The 26,803-nt window shown below is 40.0% G+C and overlaps 1 protein-coding gene across 1 annotated transcript; it reads left to right on the top strand.

The window, feature by feature from the left end:
- The first annotated feature begins 2,844 nt into the window (after window positions 1–2,844).
- On the top strand, window positions 2,845–26,023 carry LOC139729415 (eukaryotic translation initiation factor 3 subunit E-like). Its single transcript, XM_071640343.1, has 13 exons — window positions 2,845–2,947; window positions 11,483–11,542; window positions 12,026–12,083; window positions 13,226–13,386; window positions 13,955–14,059; window positions 15,324–15,461; window positions 16,075–16,202; window positions 16,571–16,691; window positions 17,819–17,920; window positions 18,403–18,512; window positions 21,497–21,599; window positions 23,193–23,339; window positions 25,907–26,023. The coding sequence occupies exons 1-13, from the start codon at window positions 2,858–2,860 to the stop codon at window positions 25,943–25,945; spliced, it is 1,362 nt and encodes a 453-aa protein (XP_071496444.1). The 5' UTR covers window positions 2,845–2,857; the 3' UTR covers window positions 25,946–26,023.
- The last annotated feature ends 780 nt before the right edge of the window (window positions 26,024–26,803 follow it).

Raw genomic sequence — 26,803 nt, 5'->3', positions numbered from 1 at the left:
CGATTAAAGGTCAAGAAAAATAGGGAGGATAATAGGAAAATTGTTGCTTCTTTTGACCATAACTTCAAAAATGTACCATCATATGTAGTGACGAATATATCATTTAAAAGGTATTATTTTGTACTTTATGACAGAGACCATACTTCAAAATCTTCAAAAATGGACTTATTGGTTTTTGCGAACAAACTCTTCATTTTTGTATCAGCTTTGTCGATCTATATCTTTAGTCGGTGGGTAAAGGATTTCTGCGAGCATTACAATTATTATTATGTAATCGGATGGGTCCCATCTTTTATCGGACCACTTTGTTTTGCTTTGTGTTTGGATATCTCATAGATTTCAAAACAGGTTTTCATCAGATGAACTTTGAATTCCTCTAGAAGGCTGTACAGCAGGGAGTGCAGGGAGCATGGACCCGATGGGAAGGGGTGGAGCAGAGGAAGGTGTCATGGAATGACCTTTGGTCAATGTCCTCTGGAGCTGTGCGCTTCATGATCAGTTCCACCTTTGATGTTTTGCCGTCTCCAGTAAATCTCCAGAGATGGGGCATTGTGGAGGATGGTGGATGCAGGGTCTGCAACAAGGCGAAGGGCTCACTAGAGCACACTTTGTCAGCATGTAGAGGTCTATTACAGGCCTATACATGGAGGCATAACCAGGTGTTGAAGGAGATGGCGGAGGTGGCGAGGGTGGCAGTGGAGGCAAGGAAAAAGAATGGGCCTCCTAGGGTGAGGGGTATCCGGTTTGTGAAGGAGGGTGTGAGATGCAGTGTGAGAAGGAAGGGTCAGAGGGATGATGGTGGGGGAATCTTAGCAGCGGGGGATGATTGGGAGGTGCGGGTGGATGAGGGAAACCGTACAGTGCCAGAGGAGGTGGTAGTAACTGCCCTTCGGCCGGACATGGTGCTGGTGGATAGGTCTGTGCACAGGTTAGCAATGGTGGAGCTGACTGTGCCATGGGAGACAAGGATGGATGAGGCAAGGGAAAGGAAGCTGGATAGGTATGCTGAGTTGAGGGAGGAGTGTGAGAAAAGGGGGTGGAGAGCGGAGGTGCATACTGTGGAGGTGGGGTGCAGGGGATATGCTGGTCGATCGGTAAGGAGGTGGGTCAGAGGGATGGGAATAGGTGGTAGGGACGGGGAAAGGTGGATCAGGAGAATTTGTGGGGCAGCGGAGACAGGATCTGCATGGATAGTAGGGAAGGCTTGGGGGGTGGTGGGAATAGGGGGGTGTAGAGAGAGTGTTTCGGGAGTGAGGAGAGGTGATTGATGCCAAGCTTTTTCTTTTCTGTCTTGTTTTGTGATGTTTTGTTTTGTTTTGTTTTGTTTTTTCTTTGAAATGCCATGGGGGTGCTGTCAAGGGGATCCCAACGCAGCACCGGCCAGCCAGGGGGAGGTGTACAGCACTTAAATGGCCGAAACACTGGTGATCCCTGGTGTGCTGCTGACGACCCATGGCATTTGCGGAGTTAACATCTTTCCGTTTATTTTCTTTCTTGGTCTTTAATATTTCATATGAAGAGCTTGTTCGCAAAAACTGATAAGTCCATATTTGCCAAATGGACATAATTATTTGTGATTAAAGGTCAAGAAAAATAAAGAGAATAATGAGAACATTTTTGCTTCTTTTGACCATAACTTCAAAAATATACCTTTATATGTAGTGACCAATATATCATTTAAAAGGTATTATTTTGTATTTTATGACAGAGACCTTACTTCAAAATCTTCAAAAATGGACTTATCGGTTTTTGCGAACAAACTCTTCATATAGTGATTTCTTATGGAAAAAGATGAAGCTGCCCGAGTCCCTGTATCTCAATCAAAACTATACCATCCTTTCAGCCACATAATCCAGCAAAAGCAGATGTCTTATTTTGATTTTTTTTTTTGGTCAATACTCCAATAAATGGTCTTATTTTGATACGTTTGCCTATTTTGACACCCCACTTAAGAGTACGGAACCTAATAATCTCAATGTTATGTGTGTGTTTGTGTAACGTGTACCATATCGGATGGACGTGTAATGATGCAGTTTGTTATTTAGGCCCATACTTTGTTTTAATTACCTTGATGTGTGGCATAATCATGCAAAACTTATTTGCCCCATGCATCATTTTGAATCTTGCAGAAAGTTTTATCTTTTGCACTACTATTCGCATGAGTAGGCCTGGGCAAGTTTCAGGGCTGCCAACATTGGAAACTAGTTGAGAGTGAGACTCCCATATATAGGCCAATGCTGTAATTTAGGAGTCAAAATGAGTGAGATCAATAGAAATGCATGCAAATGAAATAAAGTTTTAGAGTGAGAAAGGACCAAAATGAGTGAGTCTCACTCTCAATTAGTGAGAGTTGGCAGCCCTGAAGTTTCTGTCTTTTTTTCTTTTCTTTTTTGAGGGGGTGCACTTGGCACTAATGGCAGTAGGTTGGAGTGACTCACGTTGATGCGAAATAAGGCAAAAATATTATGCAATTTTTTTCTCAACTCATTCTGTTTCAAGTATTGATGGTTGTGTATTATGTTACGTCAAGTGCATAGAGAATTTATGATAGTTATCATGCGCTTTATAAATTTTTACAAATTATTACTACATGTATTATTATTATGGATAAGCCTTGCAACTTCCTCTCTCTGTATTCGTGAGACAACTTTGAAAACTCGTGGGACAGGTGGATTAGGTGTACATTGTTCTACTCGCATTGTTCTATGCAGGGAGGTGTCATCTCTCTCACCTGTTCTATGTGTGGTCCATGCGCGCACGAACGGAACTGAGGCGGCAAACTTCTCTTCTCTTTTAGTTGTAGCACTTACACTACAGTGTGTGTGCGTACGCGTACGTCTGTGTTACCTCCGCCAAGATGGCTGAATTTGACCTGACTTCGAAGATTGGGCAATATCTTGACAGACATCTTGTGTTTCCCTTGCTAGAATTTTTATCAGTGCAAGAAGTAAGTAGATCTATACTCCAAGTATCTAAAGTGGTTATTTTTGTGCCATATGTATCAATCAACCAGCCGATTCCTCCTCCCATCTGTGCAATTGTGTACGCGGTCGTTGTGCTAACATGTGGATAGTGTTCGGTCCCGTGCGCTTAAACTTGTGTGGGTTCTTTCATGAACGGATGCCGCGTAAAATAGATTCTAAATTTACTGTTCAAGTTGTGTGGCGTGGGTCTTAATCAATAATACTCTTTTACTAGTCTTAACGTTAACATTAGTCTAAACGTTAGAAATGCTAGATAGGCCAAGTCTACACCACGCCCGAGTAGAACATACATCAGTCTAAGTGACTCTAACGTTGGCTTTATTTTGTTAAAAGTTTTGCTTCAGGACAAATAAAGTAGAGTGACTGCGTCAGTAAGCGGCCGTGCAGCCGTTCGCGGCAGGTACAACAAACACGGTCATATACCGCTAAACACAGCACTGCACTGTTACATGCACGCTACACATATACTAACACACTAGCAATCAACAAAATCCAACCGATAAAATGGGCACAATCTCTGATGAAAGTGAAATTTTCTCACCGAAATGACAACATATCGCATCCAAAATGAAATTTTCGGTAGGCCTAGGCCTACTTCTTAACGTAACACTGCCACTGGTAACACGCGCGCGTATTGCATAGGGATTGTACATCGTGCCGCAAGCAGAAATACTACGTCGCATATCGCCCTTATCAGCGAAAATTGTGCCGGGTTTTGCCCTGGTAAATCATGAAAACTGCGTTGGTCAATGGTTAATTTCTTTTACGAAAACAATTGCGTTAATGAATAATCTTGTCTGTGATATATGAAATGGTTGAAAATAATTTGCCTGATTTCTTTACAAGTTGGAAAAACCCTTAAAGACCTAATAAAATGGTTTAGGCATTTTTTTCTCAATGATGTAATAATATTAAATGTTAAATTCTAAGTAATTCTATGGTTGTGCGGGGTTTTTTACTGTTCTGAATTTTGTTCTATATTTGTTAACATAATGGATGCAATTTCCTCGGTTTTGGAAAACTTGCTATACTTTCGCCGCATGCGGCGCACTATCACTTAAAATTGTGATGACGTCTAAGAACGGAGTCGTTCACGACCAGTCTAGCCGTAGCCAGCGAGCTGGCAAGGCTATGCTAGCGCAGCGCAGCGACAGCCGGCCGGCGGCCGGCTGCACTGGCTAGCGCTGGCGGGGGAGCGAGCTAGCGAGCGCATAGCAGGTGCTGCGCTGCACTATTGTCATTGGCTAAGCCTTTAGACAAAACAATATTTAATGAAGGGCAAGTCCAAGATAAGGTCCCCTCAGAAGGCAAAAATTCATCTTTGCTCAATATTGACATGTTTGGTATCATTTTGAAGCTTATGAGTTGAAGTTTTGATTTCCATGGAGGAAAAAATTATATTACGTAAATTTATGTAAATTTCAAGGGCTCCATTTGCATAATTGTGAAACACAGCGTTACGTATGGGACATTTATAAAAATTCATATTGATTCAAAGGAAAGCAAATGATATTTGATTAATATGTGGACATAAGAAGTTGATCAAATAGTTTAACTTTGTATGAAAATTTAGGGATTATGCAAATGATTATGCAAATTAGCTCGTGTCCTATCATGAGATGTCCCATACGTAACAAATTGAGGTCATTTTTTTAGGTTTTTTCTGAAATTGCTAAGGTTATATTAATGCCCTTTTGGAAAGTTCTAATTTATTGTTTAGAGAAATTAAATACCATAGAAAAAAGAAAAAACAGCGAAAGGAATATTTTTTATGAGGCATTGAAATAATGTTACGTATGGGACAAATGCGTTACGTATGGGACATCCTCATATATAATGCATGTGAATGCATGTAGCTAGCTGGGAAGGTCTCTCAGTACACAAATGGTCAATCATCCTGAAGAAAGCATCCCAACATTGTAACTACTTTTTGAGTTATAGACACTTTAAACAATACATGTATTTGACTGATCAATTTTCAGAAAGGGGGAGTGGAAAATGGCAAAATACACAATAAAAAATCAGCATTAAAGGGATGGTATAGTGTTTTGTAGAAACGGGGATTCAGTTTTCAACATTTAATGAGATGATTGGAAACCAATTATATGAATTACTAAAGAGCATACAATCCTACAGAGACAAGAGGAATTCAAAGTTTAGTGATGGAGATCCAATTTGAAATGGTTGTGATATAAATATTTTAAAAAAATATAAAGTAAAATGATTTTTTTTTATTGCAAGTGATACAAAAATTGTCCTTATTCAGGTTTCAATAATAGCCACGACAAAATTCATGGGTATACATACTGAGGTGTGACTCGAATCAATGACCTGACTGCTAGACAGACATCATATATCTACTCGATCACTGAGGTTCCACGCAGCAGGTATTGCTTATTTATAAAAATTGATATTTCTTGTGTCAAGTTGTTTTTTATTGAAACGAAATGGCAAACTGCCCATCATCAATGGAAGTAAACACTTTAAACTATTCAATTTTTCAACTATTATTTTTAACTATCCTGATAGAAATAGGGCATACACTTACACTCCGGTTGGTCATAAAAATATAGAATATGATTAAATATGACTATGATGGTAAATATTTGGGGAATATTGTTCCCTTGTCAATCTGAATCAGTATTTGAGTAGTTTCAACTGATTCCATTTCAATAATTATGCAAAAAAAAATTTATATGGGTATTTTTCAAAATTATTTTGCAAAATACCCATAAACATGTCTCTCCACACACTAAACGAATGGGGGACAAAGGGCATGCATACTCAGGTTGGTCATAAAAATATAAAAATATGATTGAATATGATTCGGATGGTGAATATTTGGGGAATATTGTTTCCTTGACAATCTGGATCAGTATTTGAGTAGTTTCAACTGATTTTACTTCAATAATTATGCAAAATACCCATAAACATGGTTCTTCACACACTAAATGAATGGGGGACAAACTGTCCCATACGTAACTGTCCCATACGTAACACGTCATGTCTGTCTTTAATTAGAACCTGTAATTAGAGCTTTTTACCTAATGACACGAAACTTACCTGTGATAATCTTGAGTGTTGTGACTTTCATCACAGTGAGTTACAAGTTGTAGAATGAAATACTTTCAGAGAGTTTTGAGGTTGAAAAAAATGTTCAAAAAAACAAAATTTTTCTGGTCCCATACGTAACGGCACTTATTTTCTCTTCTAGAATATAATTGTGAAGGTCATTTTTCTCCATTTTTTGCATGATTATACTTCTCCTAGATATCAATCACCATGATAAAGTTTAATATGATCAAAAGCCATTAACACTATTTTTCAGGTCATAAAAGTCTCTGAATGTCCCATACGTAACGCGCGTGTTATCTTGGACTTGCCCTGAACTGTATCGGATTTAATACTGCCAATAATACAGATTACAACTGTGGTACGCTTGGATATCCATTATTTTCGGCAAACTCGTGAAATAGGCCCCACCACAGCGTGTCTGTACTAATAGTAATACTACGGCGACTCGCCTGTTTCAGCCCCACCGTGTGGCGTTCATCTCGGTAGGTAAGCACGGCGGTGGGGCTGCCTTCCACAGTGAATACTCGTGAATGCGGCGAAAATGACTTCATAATATGGCCCTCGACTAATTTAACGGCCAATTTAACCATAAATACAACCCTACCTAACCCTAAACCCTAGGAGGACCTACCCTTGCTTGCTATAAACGCACGGGTACGGTGCACGCGCACTGCGGTGGGGCCTATTTCACGATAGCCCCACCACCACTGCGTGTCTGTACTACGGCGACTCGCCTGCTTTATAGGCCTAGACCTACTCGTGAATCCAGCCCCACCGTGGCATTCATCGGTAGATAAGCACGGCGTTTGGGCTTCCTTCCACAGTATGATTTTTAGCATAAAACAAAAACTACTCGACCAAAATTGACGATAATTCTTGGTATCGTTTTTCTTAGAAAATGGCGCATCTAAATTACTGATGACAAATGTCGCAGAAACTGACTATGGGAAACTGGATAGGCCTTTTTTTTTTTTTTTTTTTTTTGAGCCACGACCCACCCTGTAACAACATATCCCCCTAACCGTTAGGCGTTAGAGTGTAGCCTCTGTACTACTACCAAAGATTCTGCTATTACTACTTACTAGTCTACTAGACCTAGTGCCGTAGTGGTAATAGTACTACTACTAGTAGTAGTACTAGTAGACTACTACTACTAGTAGTACTAGTAGACTACTACTACTAGTAGACTACTATAACTACTAGTAGACTACTACTGGTAGTTAACTTGTAAGCGCCGGCCGACGGGCCAGGCCACAGCCGGGACGCTCCCGCTTGCTTGCTGCGGCCGGAGTAGCCGCTCACTTTGTGAGCGAGCTGGGCCTGTTCTTCTAATCTACTTACTAGACAAACAGTTAAAACTTACAATGTCAATCATGTAGAATACAGTATATCCTTTCTAACGTTAAACTATATGGGGGCATACCAGACATACCACTCTGTATTTCCCAGGCGATCATTTCCGTGAGGTCTATTCTCGGGCTTGGTGCCATGTTCATACGCTCTTGTACTGGCAGCGGGGGAGATGCAGCTGGTTCACATCGGTAAGGTGCAGCCCCACGATAACGTTCTGGTTCATCGGCTGCCTCTCCCTCCCCATCTTCCCCTTCAACTTCATGTGCCTCCTCTTCTTCTCCGCTATCGTCAGAGCTGCAGTCTTCATCATCATCATCAATGTCGAAGTTTACCCATATAGGGGAAGACATTATGCTCGAGGTACCAGGTATCTGTGCAAGCTAACTTAGTGATAATGTACGTGGTAATGCGTACATGTCGACAGTCAGTGGGTCGACCGGGAGCGCACATCCCGCGGGGCCCGGGCCTGGCCGGGCTAGCTATCGTGTACGCGCGTGTACCAAGCTAGTAATCTGAGTGCTTGTGCTGAGCGGCGTCTGCTAACTGAGCACAACTCCGTGCTTATACGTCATCAATCGGTTCAGGGGTGTTGGTCACGTGACTATCTTTTTCGCAAAAGCTGCAACGGGGTCCTCCAAAAATGTGATATTTGGGGGAGTTTCTAGAAGCGATAAAAACCGGAACGACACTGACAACATATTTACATTGATAATCATGACATATATTTTACATTTCTTTTGCATATTAAAACATTTTGCAAGCATTTTATTAGGTCTTTAACAATGCTTAAACTGCCGCAAACGGGATATTTTACTCTAGTTTTTCATTGCACACGCAACCGCTGTCGTGAAGCGACACAGCGGCTGCACGTCTATTCCTTCGCAGGCGTTGTTATCTTTCAGGGGTGGATGTGTGATTCCTTCATGAATATCTTTATTAATCGTGGAAAACTAAAATATAAGAAATCCCCGTAATCTATGATAATCATTCAATAATCGGTATGCGAGTTTTTGTTTGATTACGTCAAAAACTCACCGAAATCCATGGCTAAAGTCAGGACTGTAAACGTCCGTATTGCTTCACTCCTCATCTTCTGCATGTTATTGAATGGCAATCACTCTCCTATACTACAACGTAGCGAGTCGGAGCGGAAGGGATGAGTTAGTCGGAGCGGAAGTGACCCATGTAAAGGTCAAATCTTGAGAGCAGCACGCGCGGAAATACATGTACGTAGAAGACGACAAGCTTTACGGAACACACGAAACGCACGGGCGTACGTAAAATGCTACCACGGTACCTCGGGTTGAGCGTTCGTGGTAGTTCGTTGATTTTGTGAATCATCGCACTATCTACTCCAAAAAATTCGACAATAAGGTTTGGATACCAACAAAACACCAAATTCAACTCGACCATCAGCAAAATACAATATAGGTGAGTGGTATTACTGTTAAAATCAAACAAAATAAGAGACATTTTTTGTGGTCTTTCCGTCAAAAGCGACGGGCGTTTACAACGTTTAAACACTAGTACATGTCAGACTGCTGTGCTTTGCACAGCGGTCTGGTCAGGCTATTTTTCATATAAAAATCAGATGTACACCAAGCCATAGAAATGAGATCAATTATCTGTAGATTGATACATAATATACACATGAAAAGTGTTGAAATCAGCCTATTTATTCGTTTTCTTGTAAAAATCTTGCATTTTAATAACTTTTCGCGTTTACGATTTTGCGCCCTAACATTAGCGGCTTCGATTCGCCGATCATCGTAAGTAGAGAGCTGAGCCAGCGCGCGGCGTCCGCAGGCAGTCGTAAATCACACAACACCCATAGCGACTCCCGCGGCAGCAACTGCGAAGCTCTTCACGGGCTCTGATCGGGCAGCCAATTTCACTGTTAAAACAGGCATTGCAAGGTCCATTTCGTGTACCGTTCTTGCCACATGCGCTAACATGCAGTCGATAAATTTTCCTTTCAAAAAATCAGAAAACATTTCAATTTTGAAAAAAGTGAAGTTTCGATACTGCCGTATTTTGTGCAATGTGGATTAAGTACAAAATACACCAAAGGTCACGACAAATAAGTGCAAAATTTCGACTTAGCATGCCGAACAGATAGTCCTCCTCGGGCTATACTAGCGGTAGGTAGCAGACGCAAACCCTCGTACAGGATGGCAAAAGTAGTTCAGGTTTGTGATTCGAACATGTTGTTTGCAATATGGCCGTATTACTTTTAAAAAGAACAGTATCAATGCACCCCTGTCATAACTGGTACAGCTAGCGATCGTCGCGAATGGGCTCAGAAATTGAGCACACTGCGTGTGTAGAAAACGATGTACATGCGCGAGCGCGCCATCTAGTGCTGAATCACGAACGCTAGTCAAGAGAGAAGTAAATTTACTGTGATGCATGCTGGATCCTGGTCCGGTCCTGGACTCAGGAGGTCCTTGCTGCTTACCAATTGGTAAAGTTAACGTTTAATATGTCAACTTATGAATATGATTTTTTTCTTCCACTGGCACTGAGCTGCCCAGACGCAAGACGGACGCATGACACCTTCTCTAAGCAACTACAGCTCAGTGTACTCTAACCGTCAGTGCTCTAGCCTAGGCTAGAGTAATAGTTAAAGCCAAAATTTTTCGGCCGGCCACCAAAATCCGGACACTTCTCACTTATCACAAGCCAGCAAATTCTACTGTCGCAACACATGCATATCACATCGTTTCACATGCTGGCACACTCGTTCACCACAGGAAAGTGCCTGAGTCACCTCCAAAAATCCATCTAAATTCCCAAATTTTGCCGTCAAGAACGCAGAATTGCCACAACTTTTCCTAAGTACAGGCGAATTAGGTCCTGTGGAAAGAATCAGGGTCACCAGAAAAGCGCTAAAAATTGACAAATCACGCCGTTTTGTTGCGAGATTTTTCACTTATCGCAAGCTCAGAGTGTGATGGTATCCTAAAAAAATCAAAACAATAACAAAATCTCTGTACATTCCGATGCAGTGAATAAATGTACAGGGCCTGAATGCAAGTGCAGAGTCACCAAAATTCGGACACGAACGAATGAATATTGGGAAAAGATAGTGTGATACATTTAACATACACGTTGTACATTATTATGGATATGATTTTGTGGAGTATTATTTGAGTTGAACAAATATTGCAAAAAAGCTTAAATGTCCAAAAATTGGGGGTTTTACTCTAGGTGTCCAACACATCGACACTAACAAGTTATTTTCTACATTGAAACTGACACCCCTCTCTATTTCTAGCATTGCACGTAAAGAACAAACTTTCTTTAAATATCATGCATGCGCATGAGACTACACGCAGTGGTTTTGCATTTTTCAGTGGGGATTTGATGATGTCAAAATATTACTGAAAAACCCGATAATAAGCAAGATCAACAGAAAAACAATGATACTGTAGATTATAAATGCACATACAATGTAGGAAAAGCATTACATGCATTTCACACGTATTGTCAAGAGTTCAGAGAGGGCAGGGCAGGGTAATTAAGTGTTGGTTTCAAAATAGGGCGCGACTGAGTGCGTCAAAACAACAATCGACGTGTTTGAAGCAGTTATCTTGGAGCATGTACATGTACTGCAAGAGCAAATTGCATTTTCAATGTGCACTTGTGAATTCAGAGTATTTTCTTTCCATGTAAGTATAATTTCAGGCAAATTGTGTGATATTTTAAGTATCTATTGGTAGAAAAACATTAGGTTGTTGATGTGTTGGACACTCGAACAACTACTGGCAGTACCGCCAGCACAGTTACATTCATTGTACTAGCCAATGTGCCATTAAGAAGCTTTGCATGTGAAGTACAAATTGTCTGGAAAATGTATGACTACAAACTTAATGAATTTCAGCCTTCAAATTTGATTAATGTGAAGTGGATGCCAAAACTCATAACAACAACAAAATAGAAGTACTGGGGTAAGCTACATTTGTACATAAAATGTCATGGATCACAGTACATAGTACTTTTCAATTAGCAACCTTATTCTCAAGTATGTTGTATTTTGTTTATTCCTTATTTTTCCTCTTTGCATACAGATTTATGATGAAAATGACATGCTCCAAGGAAAACTTGATCTTCTCAGCAACACAAACATGGTGGGTATTTTTTGCTATCTTCTCCTATGTTTTCCAACCATGATCTTTCTTGAGTTTGCTTTTGCACTTTGACTTCCTCACAACTTTATGAAATATTTTGTTGTTGTTGTTGTAACAGTATTGTGCATGTTATTGATATTACTTCAGTAACTTCATTTTGTGATATTCAGCATCAGAATCTCTTTCTGGAAGATGACATGAGAACCACATACATTTGTATCATGTTACTCATGTGCTAGTGTTTATTCTTTCTTGCACACTAAAAGTTTGTTGTTGTTGAGTGGCATATTACTGCATGGTTGGAAGTGAGGGAAAAGACCTTTTGTTTCTACTGAAATTGTGGGTTGCAACAGATGTTATTTCATGGCTGGTCTGAAGAATTGTATGACTTCTTAACAATATTTATGTGATGATGAAAATGTAGGACAGACCCCAGAGAATTGCTCAGTTGTTCATACTTTTCATTCCCACTGTAATACCCAGGTCGATTTTGCCATGGATGTGTACAAGACTCTTCATGAAGATTCGGATGTTCCAGCAAGTAAGTCTTTTTTTTCCACAGTAAAAAGATGACAGGCTGTGATTGGCTTGGCTCTCAGAAAGTGTATCATTCAGGGTTGGATCCAGGAATCTTATAAAGGGGGGTGCAAAAAAAATTCTGGTACCTTTTCCAGGTTTGATCAGCTGGCAAGCAAAAAAAAAAAAGGTCTTCAGTACAATTTTCTGGTGCCACAACAATAAAAAAATTAAAGGGGGGGGGGGGGGGCAAGCACCCCCTTTCATTTCTTTTTTGTTTTCCATTTTGTTTAAAGAATAATTAAAGGGGGATGCGCGCACAGTGCGCCACTGTCACTGGTCTGTTTCATAAAACCCTTTTGCAATTGTTTGTTGTTGTTTTTTTTTGTAAAGAGAACTATCAACTTGCTATGTTACAAATATATGATGAGAAGATGACCTCTTTCCAACATGCATCATGGCATCCATGTTGACTGCGGTCTTGAGGAAAGACGATCACATTTTGCCGCTTGCACAACTTCATGTACTTGAGAATGAAGAGTAGGGTGAGGGGAGTAAAAGATGTTGGATGACACCAATAAACAACAGTACTTCAACTGTGCAGCATAGACCAGCATGGACTCAAATTAAAGACCAACAGTAGCAAAGGAATTTCATTATTTTTGCCTCTGCCAAAGGAGAAGATTATGTTTTCGTTACTGTTGGTTTGTTTGTTTGTGCGTGTGTGTGCTCTAGTTTTTGCTAGGGCGAGGCCGCCACATAGCTGATGGTTCATGACGTAACAAAGGTTTCTATATTGGAAAATAAGGCGATTTTTCAGCATGTATACCTATGGGTGGAAATCACTAATCTCTATGGAAGAGCCCAAAGAGCTTTTCCCCAGTGGTGGAGAGGAGAAAAATCTCTTTGGGAAGAGCAAGATCATAGGTGGAAAGTAGCTGCTTTGCAGAGGTCTGCGCTCTCAGAGTGCTTTTCTAATTTTTTAGTAGTTTTTGTAAAGGGTGTAATAATTATATGATCATGTCAAGTGTTGTTTTTGTCATGAATTTGTCAGCTACTGTATTTGATTTTGTTTTTTAGTTTCCTGTTTGTCATTCTTGTCTTTGGGCATAAATGTTGTCTGTGCTTGGCATCTGCAAGGTTTTCTGCATTTTTTCTTCCTAACAGCTCTGAGGGAGAAGCGTGCTGATGTTGTGAACCGGCTGAAGCGCTTGCAGCAGGAGATGGAACCAATCTTCACCATCTTTGAGGATGCAGAGGTCCTGGAACACATCAAGTCTACCAGGGACAGCCGTCAGCTCATCGACTACCTCGTCAAGAGCCATGGGGTGGGTCTGGGAGCAAATCTCTTGTAGGGTGAAACTTTCTCGACATGTATGGCTTTGACTTTTGAAAATTGATCATTGTTGAAAAACAATTAACGTTTCATTGAATTTGGATAAAGGTAAGAAAGGTTTGGGATGAGATATTCCACATTTCATGGCAACAGCCTCTGGACCCCTATGAAATACAGCCATTGGCTGAATATGGTCATCCAACCCATGAGTGCTGAATAAACAAATAAAATGAAATAAATAAACAGTCAGCCACATGTAGGTCGCAGTCGTGTGTGAAAATGAAAGCAGGTGATTTTGTTGCGTCGCAATTGTTTCATGGAATTGAGAAAAAAATCTCAATAGTGAATGTTATTTTGTATTTAAAATAAAGTGAAAATATAGAAATCATATCCTTTATATCAAATTATTTTACCACTTTGATGATTCAATTAACGATTTGAGTGATTTTTAATAAATTTCAGTGACTTTTTTGCGATTATTACGAGCAAGGCATATTGGCACAAACTTTTAAACAAATCAGCATCAGTCACATTTCCAGTGTCGCCTCTATGTTCCACAGTTCCAGCAGGAGATGCTAAACCTCCTGTATGACTACGCCAAGTTCCAGTACGACTGCGGAAACTACTCGGGTGCGGCAGAATACCTCTACTTCCACAGAACACTGGTGAGAATTTGAGACACATGTATACCTCTTGCCCTCTTCCCAATAACCAGCCCCATTCTTGTTGCCTAAGAGTCATCTCCGAATCCAGGAAAGATGACTTCCTCTCCAAACTGGTGACAGAATGCAATGATATATCGTCGCTGGGATGACAAGACCTTGTATCTACACAATGTCAAATATTCAGGAGAGCAAAGAACATATGATGGCCAAAGCACTGTATCAAATGGGATAGCCTTTCCTTTGACATGCTGTGGTGGCTTCATTTTTTTAGGAAGACAGCTAACTCTATAATTGATTATCTGACCATTAATCCAGAAAGAGTAAATTTTCGCCAAAATTTGAGATACAAGGTCTTGTCACCCCAGCGACGATGCCTCTACCATCTTCTTCTCTGTCATGTGTCGTATATTTGTGCATATCACAACTACAGCAATAATGTAGCTCAACAGCAACAACAAAGAAAAATGCTTTGCTATCATTCTTTCACATGCTATTCCTAGAGATGTTTGTCAAAACTTGCCATACGCAATGGTAAACTACAGCTGTGAATATGAAATCACGCTTGTCATGTATATGAAGTGATGATCATTATTTTGACCGCCTTCAATCTGCTGTCAAATCTGACTATTAAAAATTCAATCATTTGATAATTTTTGCAAACATATTAAAGCAAAAAAACAAACAGATATGACACTTTGTTGTTTATGTGCACAATCTATGCTATATTTGCGTACACACATAGCAAAACGTGTAGTAGCAAACCTACAGTGTAACTAGTTTGGTAATGGCATCGGGCATCATGTACTGTAGACTAGTCCCACATTTGTGAAACTGAAATAGAAATGCCGTTCTGTGAAACAATACATACTTGCCTCACATGGCCAGCTTACAATGTGTGAGATAGGACCAAATGCAAGGTGGTACCAGTGTTAGTGCGAGATTCCATACATTGATATATGCCCCAGGAAATGGAATACCAAGTTGCAATTTCTTTGTTTTGTATGGCATTTTGTGTTTGTGTTAATCTTTTTGACAGGTTTCTTGTCACTTGCCATGAGGAATGAGGACATTAACTCTTTGCAAAGAAGATAAAGTTAGCCTCGCGCCTTTTTGACTCTTCACTGTGAGTGTTTGAAGTGGGTGCTACACACACAAAAGATCCCACACCCGCTTGTAATACCGCTTATTTGATATTCAGTTGAAGTAAGATCTAGTCCTATACCGCCGCATGCACGATTTTGGTCTTTGCCCGTACCTTGTTTAGGTTTCCCCTTCGGATCCCAAGGCGACCAGCTCTCTGTGGGGCAAACTTGCCTCCGAGATCCTGATGCAGAATTGGGATGGGGCGCTTGAGGACCTCAACAAACTGCAGGAGGTCATCGACCCCGCAGACAAGATGGAAGTAAGTGCCACAAGGCCTTGTTGTGACACTTATAGAGGAAACAGTGTCCTGTTCACACAGATTGGTCAGTAATATCCATAGGAATGTTCCTTGTTTGAATATCCCAATGAGCAATTGCAGCACTGGACTGTCCTACTCTTGGAAGTTGTATGAGAGCCGATTGTGTCCAGTTCATCTGTAGTCACTTAAACCCACTGAGGACTGGCTGATTTTCCTACAACATGCATTTCCCATAGACACCTGCCCGAGCATATTCGGAACCTTGACTTCAATGGGTTAAGGAACACTTGGCCATGCATGATGATATTGTAGTGCTGTCAGTTTGGCACGACAATTGAAATTAATACCATAGCTAGCCATATTTTGTATTTTATAAGAGCCCTGATGTAGAATGGATCAAGAGATTTGTGTTTTTCGTCTTCATCCTATAACTCCTATTGAAATCATGCAATGTAGAAGAAATCTCCTTTTACTGCTTTATTTTTGTCTACTCTAGGAGCTACCCACCATCTGAAATATGCATGCATCCAGATGGCAAGAGATGACCTTGTTAAACACACTTCTTTTCTTTTCTCTTGTATGACCTTTTGTGGTTGTCTTTTTCCCCATCCAGTCTCACTTTATCACGCCGCTGCAGTCACTGCAGCAGAGAACCTGGCTGATTCACTGGAGTCTCTTTGTCTACTTCAACCACTCCGAGGGGCGGGATCTCATTATCGACAAGTTCCTCTACCAGCCAGCGTAAGTTTCTCTACCTTCTTGTCACAGAAATGAAATGATTATCCTCACTGGTTTTTCAGCCACTGGTCAGAGAGAATTCATTCCTCTTCTTCACAAGAATCATGCATGTGGCATAACCTCTGAGCTCTGTCAGGGCGCACGCTTGCAGGTGTTTTGTACAATCCAGAGAGGGTGTGCAACACAAATCATAACTATTTTATGACACTTCCCTTCCCCCTTTTCCATTCTTCCAATGGTTCTGGATTGCAAAATCAACACCTCAAAAATTGTTGTGTAAGTCCCAATTCATCCAATATTACGCACATACACACACACAAAATATATGGGATATATAGTATGTGATGTTTGGATGTTGGTTTATCTCCCAGCTACCTGAATGCAATCCAAACCACCTGTCCTCACATCCTACGCTACCTGACGACAGCGGTCATCACCAACAAGACCAGAAGGAGACAGGTGCTCAAGGACTTGGTCAAAGTCATACAGCAGGTCAGACTTTAGTCTAGATTCTGGCAGTATAGTGCACTCCCGTCATAACGAACACGATTGTAACGACATTTTAATACAATGAAGTAAAACTTAAGGCCGAAAAGTTATCCGCTGTATGTATTTTTATTGTTGATCTATTCGGTAATAACAAAATTTCAATATAATGAAGGAAAACTGCCGGTCACTAGGAGTTTGTTATAACGGGAGTCCACTGTATACATGTGCTTGTTTGTGTGTTTACTGATGTGACTATGGGTGTGTATAGATTTTGTTCTCTTATCACCAAAGACATGCATGTAGGTGCAATGGGGCAGTGTAGCAGATTGTTGTGGATTTAATTTGTGTTAATTGGCTGATGTATAGACTGGTGGTGATGGTAATTATGCTGATTATCATGGTGAGGATGAGGTTGCTGGCAGTGATGATGATAGTGATGTAGGCTGACATGATACAGATGGTGATACAGATGATGACAGTGTTGAAGGTAATGATGATGCAGTCTTGATTAAAATTTTAGTGTGTTGATCGTAATAGTGATGATGACGGTCATGATTGTGGTGATGGTGACAATGAAGGTGGAAATGATGGTCATGAAAATGGAAGTGGTCATTTCTGAGTCATCTACTATTCATGCTCTAATTTAGAAAATGATAGGGATTACAGAACATGAAGTTCAACATGATTAGAAGTAGAGTAAACAACCCTGTTTGTGGCAGGCTTTGTACAGGATGCCTGTTTGCAGCAGGGGCCGTTTCATTCATTGATGAAAAGGCCCAATCAGGTGTCACTTCCCATAACACTTGCAACTAACCCCTGCTTGTGTTCTGAAGTGGGGCTAAGCACACATGATGTTCATTAGCTGTTTTATTGATGAATGCGAAAGTGCCCCTTACAGAAATAGGCACCCTGCTACAAACTGGGTTGATTACTCTAGTGATTTGATTTTATGAAGATATGTGTTGCTTTATAAATATGACAGCAGTTATAATTCCATAACTCAACAGATAATAATCAAGTCATGTTTGAGGAAACAGTAAAATAATTTCAAGAAATGTAGGAGACTCTGATATTTCATAGCTCGGTGATAGTTAATGTGCTGGATGTCTCCCTCCTTGCCACCCCTCCAGGAGTCTTACACCTACAGAGATCCCATCACAGAGTTTGTGGAATGCCTCTACGTCAACTTTGACTTCGACGGTGCACAGCAGAAACTCAGAGAGTGTGAAAAGGTGGGTAGGAGGAGAGAAGGAAGAAAAAAGGGAAGTTTGGAAATTATGTCATGATTTGAACTTTTTGCTGCCGTGGGGGTCAAGTAGGACTATATGGCCCAAATTCACCAAGGTGGTACAATTAGAACCATGTTTTAAACCATGGACAAAGACTGTAGTTTTTTATGGGGCACCAAGTGTCGCACGGCATATTTAGTTACGAAATGTTCGTTTCGTTGAGGAAATGTCAACATTAATGAAATAACGAAATGACTGATTGCGTAAAAAAAAATCCCATAAAAAACTATATATTTTCTATTTTCCAGATTACCACAGACAGGCACAGAATTTAAAGTGCTCTTTAACTACTAAGATAAAGTATTAGTGCCAATAGAAATATATATTGACAGAGAGTGTTTTGAATAGAATAGAAATATTTTATTGGTATTATCATTTTCGTATTCTATTTGATTTCGTTATTTTGCTGTTGTGGATGAATGCAGGTGCTGGTGAATGACTTCTTCTTGGTAGCCTGCCTTCAAGACTTCATTGAAAATGCCCGTCTCTTCATCTTTGAAACATTCTGTCGCATCCACAACTGCATCAGCATCAAGTAAGTGTCCATAGCAGCAGCCAGCTGCAACACAGTCACTCTTGTCACAAGAAACTTTGTATTCAAATGAACAGATACTTTTCCTTAGGCCGTCGTGAAGGAGCTATTCGATGTACCTCAGGGGCGGACCATGGAATTTCATAATGGGAGGCATCCTTATAGAATTAAGGGGGGGGGCACACGCACCCCCCAATTTTTTCCTTTTTATTTTGTTTGTTTTAACCAAAAGTAAAGAGGGGGCGCGCGCCTGGTGTGCCCCCCTCTGGATCCGCCACTGTACCTGTACCTATCAAATACATTTTGATACTTCAACTTCAGGGGAAAGTGGGCTTGTTCTGTCTGCGATGTTTGTGGTTTGCCTGATTGACTTTAATAACAAGTGATAGTCAGCAAATGTAAGTGACCTACCAGCACATCATGCCATATTATTCAAGCAAGAGATGAATACTTGGAAATCAGTGTTTCTGCAATGTGGACTTTGTTCCATAAGGCCCAATGGTTTGTTATTTTTAGGTATTTTGTTGTGTCAGATGATCAGACCTCTTTATACTACGTTTCCACTGTATTTCCTTCTCTCACACTACCGGGTACAGTGGACTCCCATTACAATAAAGTCCTCGGGACAGGCACTTTTCTTTCATTATGTAGAAATTTTGCAATACCTGAACAAATAATAATAAACATGGAGCAGATAATGTTGGAGCCTGAATTTTTATTTCGTTGTAACTGGAATTTCATTGTAATGGGAGTGCACTGTACTTAACTGGTTGAGGACAAGTCTTGAGTATACTCGGGCAGGTGTAAATGGGGAATGCGTGTTGTAGCAAAATCAGTCCATCCTCAATGGGTTTGACACCATATATATAACATGATGGCTCAACTTGGGAAATTGTCAAACTTAGCTGTCTGAGCTCTATGATGATTTTCAAAGGCAAACACTATAGCCGACAACTATATTACAGTTTTTAGCATTATGCTGTCAATATACATTGTAAAATGTCTTTATTTAATTGACTAGCACATGAATGCATGCCTGTATGACAGTGAGTTCCTGATTCTCATGAGTAACTCAGTGCAGTGCTTGCAAAGATTGAGTTTGAATTGCAAGCTTTTTCAGTCACCCTAACCAGTGGTGCCTGGGATATACAGCATTCCTACAGTACAGATTGCTAAACACCCCCACACTTAGTGTACATCTCAGTGCAGTTTATGCCCTCCAACAAGGACCATTGTGATATCATGGATGATATTTTACTTTACATCCATCAGTACTGTAATTGGACACTGCAACTGATCCGACATGATGTAATCTACAAAAATGTCTTTATTGTCCCCGCCGAACGAGTTCGAGCAGGGGACTATGAAACGGGCTCCGTACGTGTGTGTGTCCGTCCATCCGTCCGTGTGTCCGTCCGTCCGTGTGTCCGTCCGTGTGTCCGTGTGTGCGTCCGTGTGTGATCAAAATTTTCAATTTGCTACTTCTCTGTCATTTATGAGCCAATTTTGATTCTGTTTGCTTTATATGATAGCACTACATGGGAGCTTTGAAACTTCTACACAGAATTTCAGTTGTGACCTTTGACCTTGACCTTTGACCTATATTGTACATTTTGCTACAAAATGCTACTCCTTCGCCATTTCTAACCCGATTTCGATTCCGTTTGCTTTATATGATGGCACTAGGTGAGGGCTTCAAAACTTCTACACAGAATTTTGACCTTTGACTTCTTTGACCTTTGACCTTGATTTTTGACCTATATTGTACATTTTGCTACAAAATGCTACTCCTTCGCCATTTCTAACCCGATTTCGATTCCGTTTGCTTTATGTGATGGCACTAGATGAGGGCTTCAAAACTTCTACACAGAATTTTGACCTTTGCCTTCTTTGACCTTTGATCTTGATTTTTGACCTATATTGTACATTTTGCTACAAAATGCTACTCCTTCGCCATTTCTAACCCGATTTCGATTCCGTTTGCTTTATGTGATGGCACTAGGTGAGGGTTTCAAAACTTCTACACAGAATTTTGACCTTTGCCTTCTTTGACCTTTGACCTTGATTTTTGACCTATATTGTACATTTTGCTACAAAATGCTACTCCTTCGCCATTTCTAACCCGATTTCGATTCCTTTTGCTTTATGTGATGGCACTAGGTGAGGGCTTCAAAACTTATACACAGAATTTTGACCTTTGCCTTCTTTGGCCTTTGACCTTGATTTTTGACCTGTATTGTACATTGGCTACAAAATGCTACTCCTTCGCCATTTATAACCCGATTTCGATTCCGTTTGCTTTATGTGATGGCACTAGGTGAGGCTTCAAAACTTTACACAGAATTTTGACCTTTGCCTTCTTTGACCTTTGACCTTGATTTTTGACCTGTATTGTACATTGGCTATAAAATGCTACTCCTTCGCCATTTCTAACCCGATTTCGATTCCGTTTGCTTTATGTGATGGCACTAGGTGAGGGCTTCAAAACTTTTACACAGAATTTTGACCTTTGCCTTCTTTGACCTTTGACCTTGATTTTTTACCTATATTGCACATTTTGCTACAAAATACTACTTCCGGCGGGGACATATATTACGCACCGCGTAATTTCTACTTTTCCTTGTTTAATTTGACATGGTAGTGCAGCTGAGGCACTGCAGTGACAGGGCAGTCAGTGTAAATGCAGCTATGAGAAGGTAGATAATGTGGACATGGGATGACAGCATGCACAGACCTCCATACCTCCTTTAATGTTTATAAATTATCATAGTTTATAACTTTTTTGTGATGATTAAGTAAAGAAAAAAGAATTTTAGTATAATTCAGAATTCAACTTATAGGCAGCAATCAGCAGACATCCCCTTTGTTTTTCAAGGCCATGCTATTTTCCAGTGTAAAGAGAGTAGTTTAGAAGATGATGTATATTGATAACCCTCTATTCATTCTACGCCCCCCCCCCCCCACCCCCTCCCCTTCCCTTCCCCCAGCATGCTGGCTGAGAAGTTGAACATGAAGCCAGATGAGGCCGAGAGATGGATCGTCAACCTCATCAGGAATGCCAGATTAGACGCCAAGCTCGACTCTAAATTGGTATGGATTTCTTCCGATCTCAATCCGAGAGTTCCACCAAAGAGAGCGATATAATAATAGTGACAACCTTTCTCTGTAGATACATCTGTTGTGACTACCAGAAAAGACCTCAAATCACACAAAACATCTGTGATAGTTTGTGAGCACAGCTTGGACTAAGTGTACCTTCAGTTTTGATAGGTATTTATCTTTATGTGAGGTTAAAACTTTTGTGGGAAGAACTACAATTATTACTTTTAGCAAGCCACCACCACCACCACAAAAAACAACAACAAACAAACAAAGAAACAAACAAGTAAAAAAAAGGATGATGATGATAGTTATAAGTTCCGAGGTATTTCTTTGTGGGTGTTTTTTTTTCACAGCTGCATAGGAAGTACTCTGCCAAATATTCAAATTGTAGATAAATGACAAAAAAAAAATGCACTTTCTGACAAACAGAAGTATTGATATGTATATTAATCAGAACAGCAAACATAATACTTGCACATTGCTTACAACTGACCATGAAGCAGTTAAAGACAGGAGGTAAGATGTTTCTTGTTCTTATACACCAAAAATATCGACACCCTCTCAGAAGTATAATTACTGTATATGCCATATATTTCATGAGGCCTTTGTTTTTGCAAATTTTTGGAAGTTCGGTGCTATTTGCGCATTTAACAACACACAGTATTATCAACACTCATCTGAACATATGTGACCCGCTACAACAAAAGGATCATAAAGTCGCTGACGGGTGGGCCGAGAAAATCAAGTTTGAAGTCATCTCATCGGAATCTATCAAAATGTTTGGATTTCTGTTTTTGAAATAATTTTGTAGCCTAATGTATCTTCTATCATCTGCTGAAATTTCGAAGCTAAATGATCAAAGGAAAGGCAAGAAAATAACATTTTTCTGGGCCATGATTTTCCGACTTTCAACGGAACAGAAACGTGTCCGAAGATATGGATTAAGCGCTGCAGCTAGACTCCACCCCTAGCAACGATGGAGTGATCTCATTGGTCAGTGCGTGGCATCCTGATTACTGATTGGTCGTGCGTAAACCGCTGGCGCTAAGCTTGAATGAACATCGCGGAGGTTGCTAGGAGCATACCTTCTATTTTCAAATGGTGAAAACCGTCTTGCTCCTCTGGATCATGATAGCGTCGGAAGGAAAACTTCGAAGGCGGTTTTCTCAAAACGCTGATTTCTTAGACCACTCGACATGCGCTCATATAATCATTGATATCTCGGCAACGGAGTACTTTTATGATTCATGTTATATATGCCATTAAAGTGGAAGAGTAAGGGAATAATGTCATGTCATTTTCAGAAAATTGTCCTCCCCCGACTTTCGGATCCTTTTGTTGAAGAGGGTCACATATGATTGTGACATGCATGTGCACATTTTTCTGTTCAGTACTGTAGTCCATGATACCAATTTAACCACTTCTGAAATTGTCTTGAAGTTTGCGACTTACAAAAAAAAAAGACTTACTTAAAATATAGAGCATATTCAGTTCGTAGTCGATATCCTTTGAGTCTGAGTAATTTATTCACATGTCAATGTTTGAATAATTTCACCCTTTTTATTCTTTTTTTTCCAACAGGGCCACGTTGTCATGGGAACGCAGAATGTGTCTCCATACCAGCAGGTGATTGAGAAGACCAAAAACCTGATCCACCGGAACCAGCTCCTGGCTGTCAACCTGGAGAAGAAGGAGACTCAGATTAAACAGCTTGACTCGGCCAAACAGGTTGGTCATCTCTCACCCCACCCCCACCTCCTCCTTTCAGGTTGTAAGGATCATATAGCTTTTGTTGAGACCTAACTTCAAGTTTCTATCATTTTAGGTGAGATAATGAAAAACCTCTTGTGAAATATGAAAGACCGTGTATTCCAAGCGGGATTCTACGTTTATCTAATGAAAATTGGTTTTGAAATGGCCGAGATATCCAAAACAGAGCATTCCTAATAAAAGATGGGACCTACCTTTCATTAGGACCACTTTGTATTGCATTGTTTGTGGATGTCTCGGCCATTCCAAAACCAATTTTCATCTAATAAACTTTGAATTCCTCTCAGAGTGGTGTGCTCTCTATCATTTCATAAGTGGTTTCTTGGTATCTCACAAAAACGTAAAAGCCCATTCCTTATCTACCAATACTATACCATCCCTTTAAACTTCTCTTTATAATATTTCGGGGCAATTATTGTAAACTTTCTCTGATTTTGTTATTTATTTCACTGTATCTAGTAATACAATAATTTTTTTTTTCCTTTTTTTTTTTGGTGTGGGGGGAGGGGGCTAGACATTGACCTTGATAGGCGAGCAGGAGTGCTGAACCTTGCCTTTCTTTCATTGCATGCTTCCACTTTATTTGGTATTGATCCGTCATATCGGCATTAATATCTTTATTCGTGTAAATCTGTAGAAGGAGTTAAGGTTTACCAATTGGCTTTAGTAGAGTAAAATTTAGCAAAATGCAGCAACAGAGCAGTACATGTTTTCTTCAAATGAAACATAACGTTGAGTGAGCAGTACAAGTTTGCTTCAAATGAAACGTAATCTTGAGTTATGGAATTTCAAAGTTTCATGTTTTCACAAGGCAGTGATATCAATTGCAACCACTTCCATATATTACCTGTAAGAATGGATGTACCACCTTTTTTTTTCCCCCTTTTAAACTCTTCATAAGTATGTCAATGCTGTGCACTGGCATTGGTCGAATGGATCCTGGCCTAGTAAAAATCCTTGTTGGACCATAACTTTTTTGAGGAATTGACCAGTAAAAAATGGAAAAAACTGAGTACCTACTGGTATGACAGATAGGTGGGACCAGTAGAAACAATGGGTTAGTGTGCAGCCCTGAGTATGGTGATCAGTCTGCGACCACTTGGTGGTTTACCAGTCTTCAAAGGGGTAAACTGTAATATCTACTGGGACGGGTTTGGAATCGCACCTGAAATCAAATATTCAGATGCCAGAAATCGAGCCTTAAAGACCTGTTCTGTACGGGAACCTGGTGGCATGCGTATTAAGTCTATAGACATTTCAGAATTCAGTATGGAACGGGTTAAGTATGTTTCTTTGCAGCGTGTGACATGTTAATGGCTCATCTTGTCAACCCCCTCCAATGACCTGCACGCCCAAGCCTATCTCTGAGCTGTCCAATCCCATGGACAACTCACGTCAGGTGTGCGGAGATCAGATCGAAGTGCAAGCTTTCCCGTCCACTCCATTCAGTAGTGACCAGGCTATACAGCACTCCTACACTGCTACTACAGGGGAGCCCTGTTATAACTAGCTGCTTGGGACCACTAAAATTCTTGTTACAGTGCACTCCTGTTATAACGTACAGGTTATAACAAAATTCCAGTTACAACGAAGTAAAGATTCAGGCTGCAACATTATCCACTTTATGTATTTTTGTTGTTTATTTTTTCGGTTATATTGAAATTTCTATATATATGTAACAAAAGAAAACTGCTGGTCCTGAGGGCTTCGTTATAAACAGAAGTCTACTGTATCACTTATCTTGTGATATCTGACCTTGTTATAACGAGCTTCTGCTGATCTGGTCACAGGAATCAAACTCACTCCCCTCTCTCCTAGATGGCTTGTGTCATTGCAGTAGATGGGCATTATCTTGACAGTGTGAGGTTTGGCTCAACCAAAAAGACTAACAGCTTTGCAGAGACTTTAGATTACATGAAGACCACGCATATTTTACTTTAGTTACCAGTTTTTATGCTTGCTCTTCCGTAATCAGTCACTGTAATTACAATGTACTTTCTTTGCAATCTAAGATCGCCTTTTGTTTTATGCAGTCATGTGCATGTGTGTGGGTGTAAAGTACGTATATGTACACCTATGTTTGTCACTTAATAACATGCACATACAACAGGGTTCTCAGCCCATCAGGGAAATCAGGGAAAATTATTTTACTTTTTTTTCTAGTCAGGGAGAAGTCAGGGAATTTGATAAAAATGCCTCAAATCAGGGAAAAGGGGAATTTTGATTGGCCCAAAAATTGAAAGTAGTCAGCAAGACTGTTATATTTTGTTGCATATCAAAACGACATATTGGATGAAACTGGATGGAAATTGGATGTGAAGCTGGAAATGAGGTGGAATAGTTATCAAGAAAATTTGATACTTCATGAGGGAAAAAATCAGGGAATATCAGGGAATATCAGGGAATTTTGTTTTCTGGAAATGCTGGGAACCCTGTCAAACAAAAACACTGTTCTGTTGTGAATTGTGCTTTTGATTTTGAAATTGACGCAATGTGTTTTATTCTCTCCGATTTTGTTTCCATAGCAACCGCCACCGGCACCCTGGGCTCCAGAAAATTACTGAAGAGCATGAATATCACTCTCTGTGTCTTTGAATGGGTAGCAGAGCTCGTCGTACGTCTCTGAAGTGTTTAACTTATTCTGCTGTCTAATGAACACTCCTTACAGAGGAAGTCAATTAATGAGAAACCCTTAGTATGATAAAAGTTGATTTTGTTGTTCAGGTCTATAATTTTCAGGTTTATGATTTTATTTATCATTTCCATGGGGTGTTTTTTCCTTTCATCCCTGATAGTGATCAGAATATTTCAGAGTACAGTGCACTCTTGTTTAATACAACAAACACGGTTATAATGAGATTCCGGTTACAATGAAGTAAAATTTCAGGCCGCTACATAGTTATCTCTATGTTTTTTGTTTTTTTTTAATGGTCTATTTGTTTGGTTATAACGAAGTTTCGATATAACAAAAGAAATCTGCCAGTCCCGAGGACTTTGTTATAATGGAGGTCCACTGTACAGTTGTACTGTAAAAGTGAAAATTACCGCATGAATATATATCTATATATCTATTTTTTTTTTTCCCCCTCGGTTATATAAATTGAATTTTGCAAAATCAAAGTAATAAAACATTATTACATACTTACAAGCAAAAATATTTCTGCACTCTTATTTTTGTGCAAAAATTTCTACTTCTGCAGTACATAACAAGTCCCATCTTGTGCTCACGTAGAGTGGGATTGAAGACATGTCAGAATTGTAGGAGATGTGTTTGAACAAAATGGCACTGAGAGCTAACAGGATCACTCCAACTGCTAGAGATGCTTATGCCATGTGAGTTTGCATATAATGTTACCAGGAGTTAGAGGATTTTGGGAGGCTGTGTAGCATTTTGTTGTGACCCATGTTACAAGAGTGAACTG

Source organism: Diadema antillarum, unplaced genomic scaffold, assembly GCF_040938485.1.
Source record: "Diadema antillarum isolate AM-2024a unplaced genomic scaffold, OU_Dant_1.0 seq00000239_RagTag, whole genome shotgun sequence".
Classification (NCBI taxonomy): domain Eukaryota; kingdom Metazoa; phylum Echinodermata; class Echinoidea; order Diadematoida; family Diadematidae; genus Diadema; species Diadema antillarum.
This window is presented reverse-complemented; position numbering and strand designations above follow the sequence as displayed.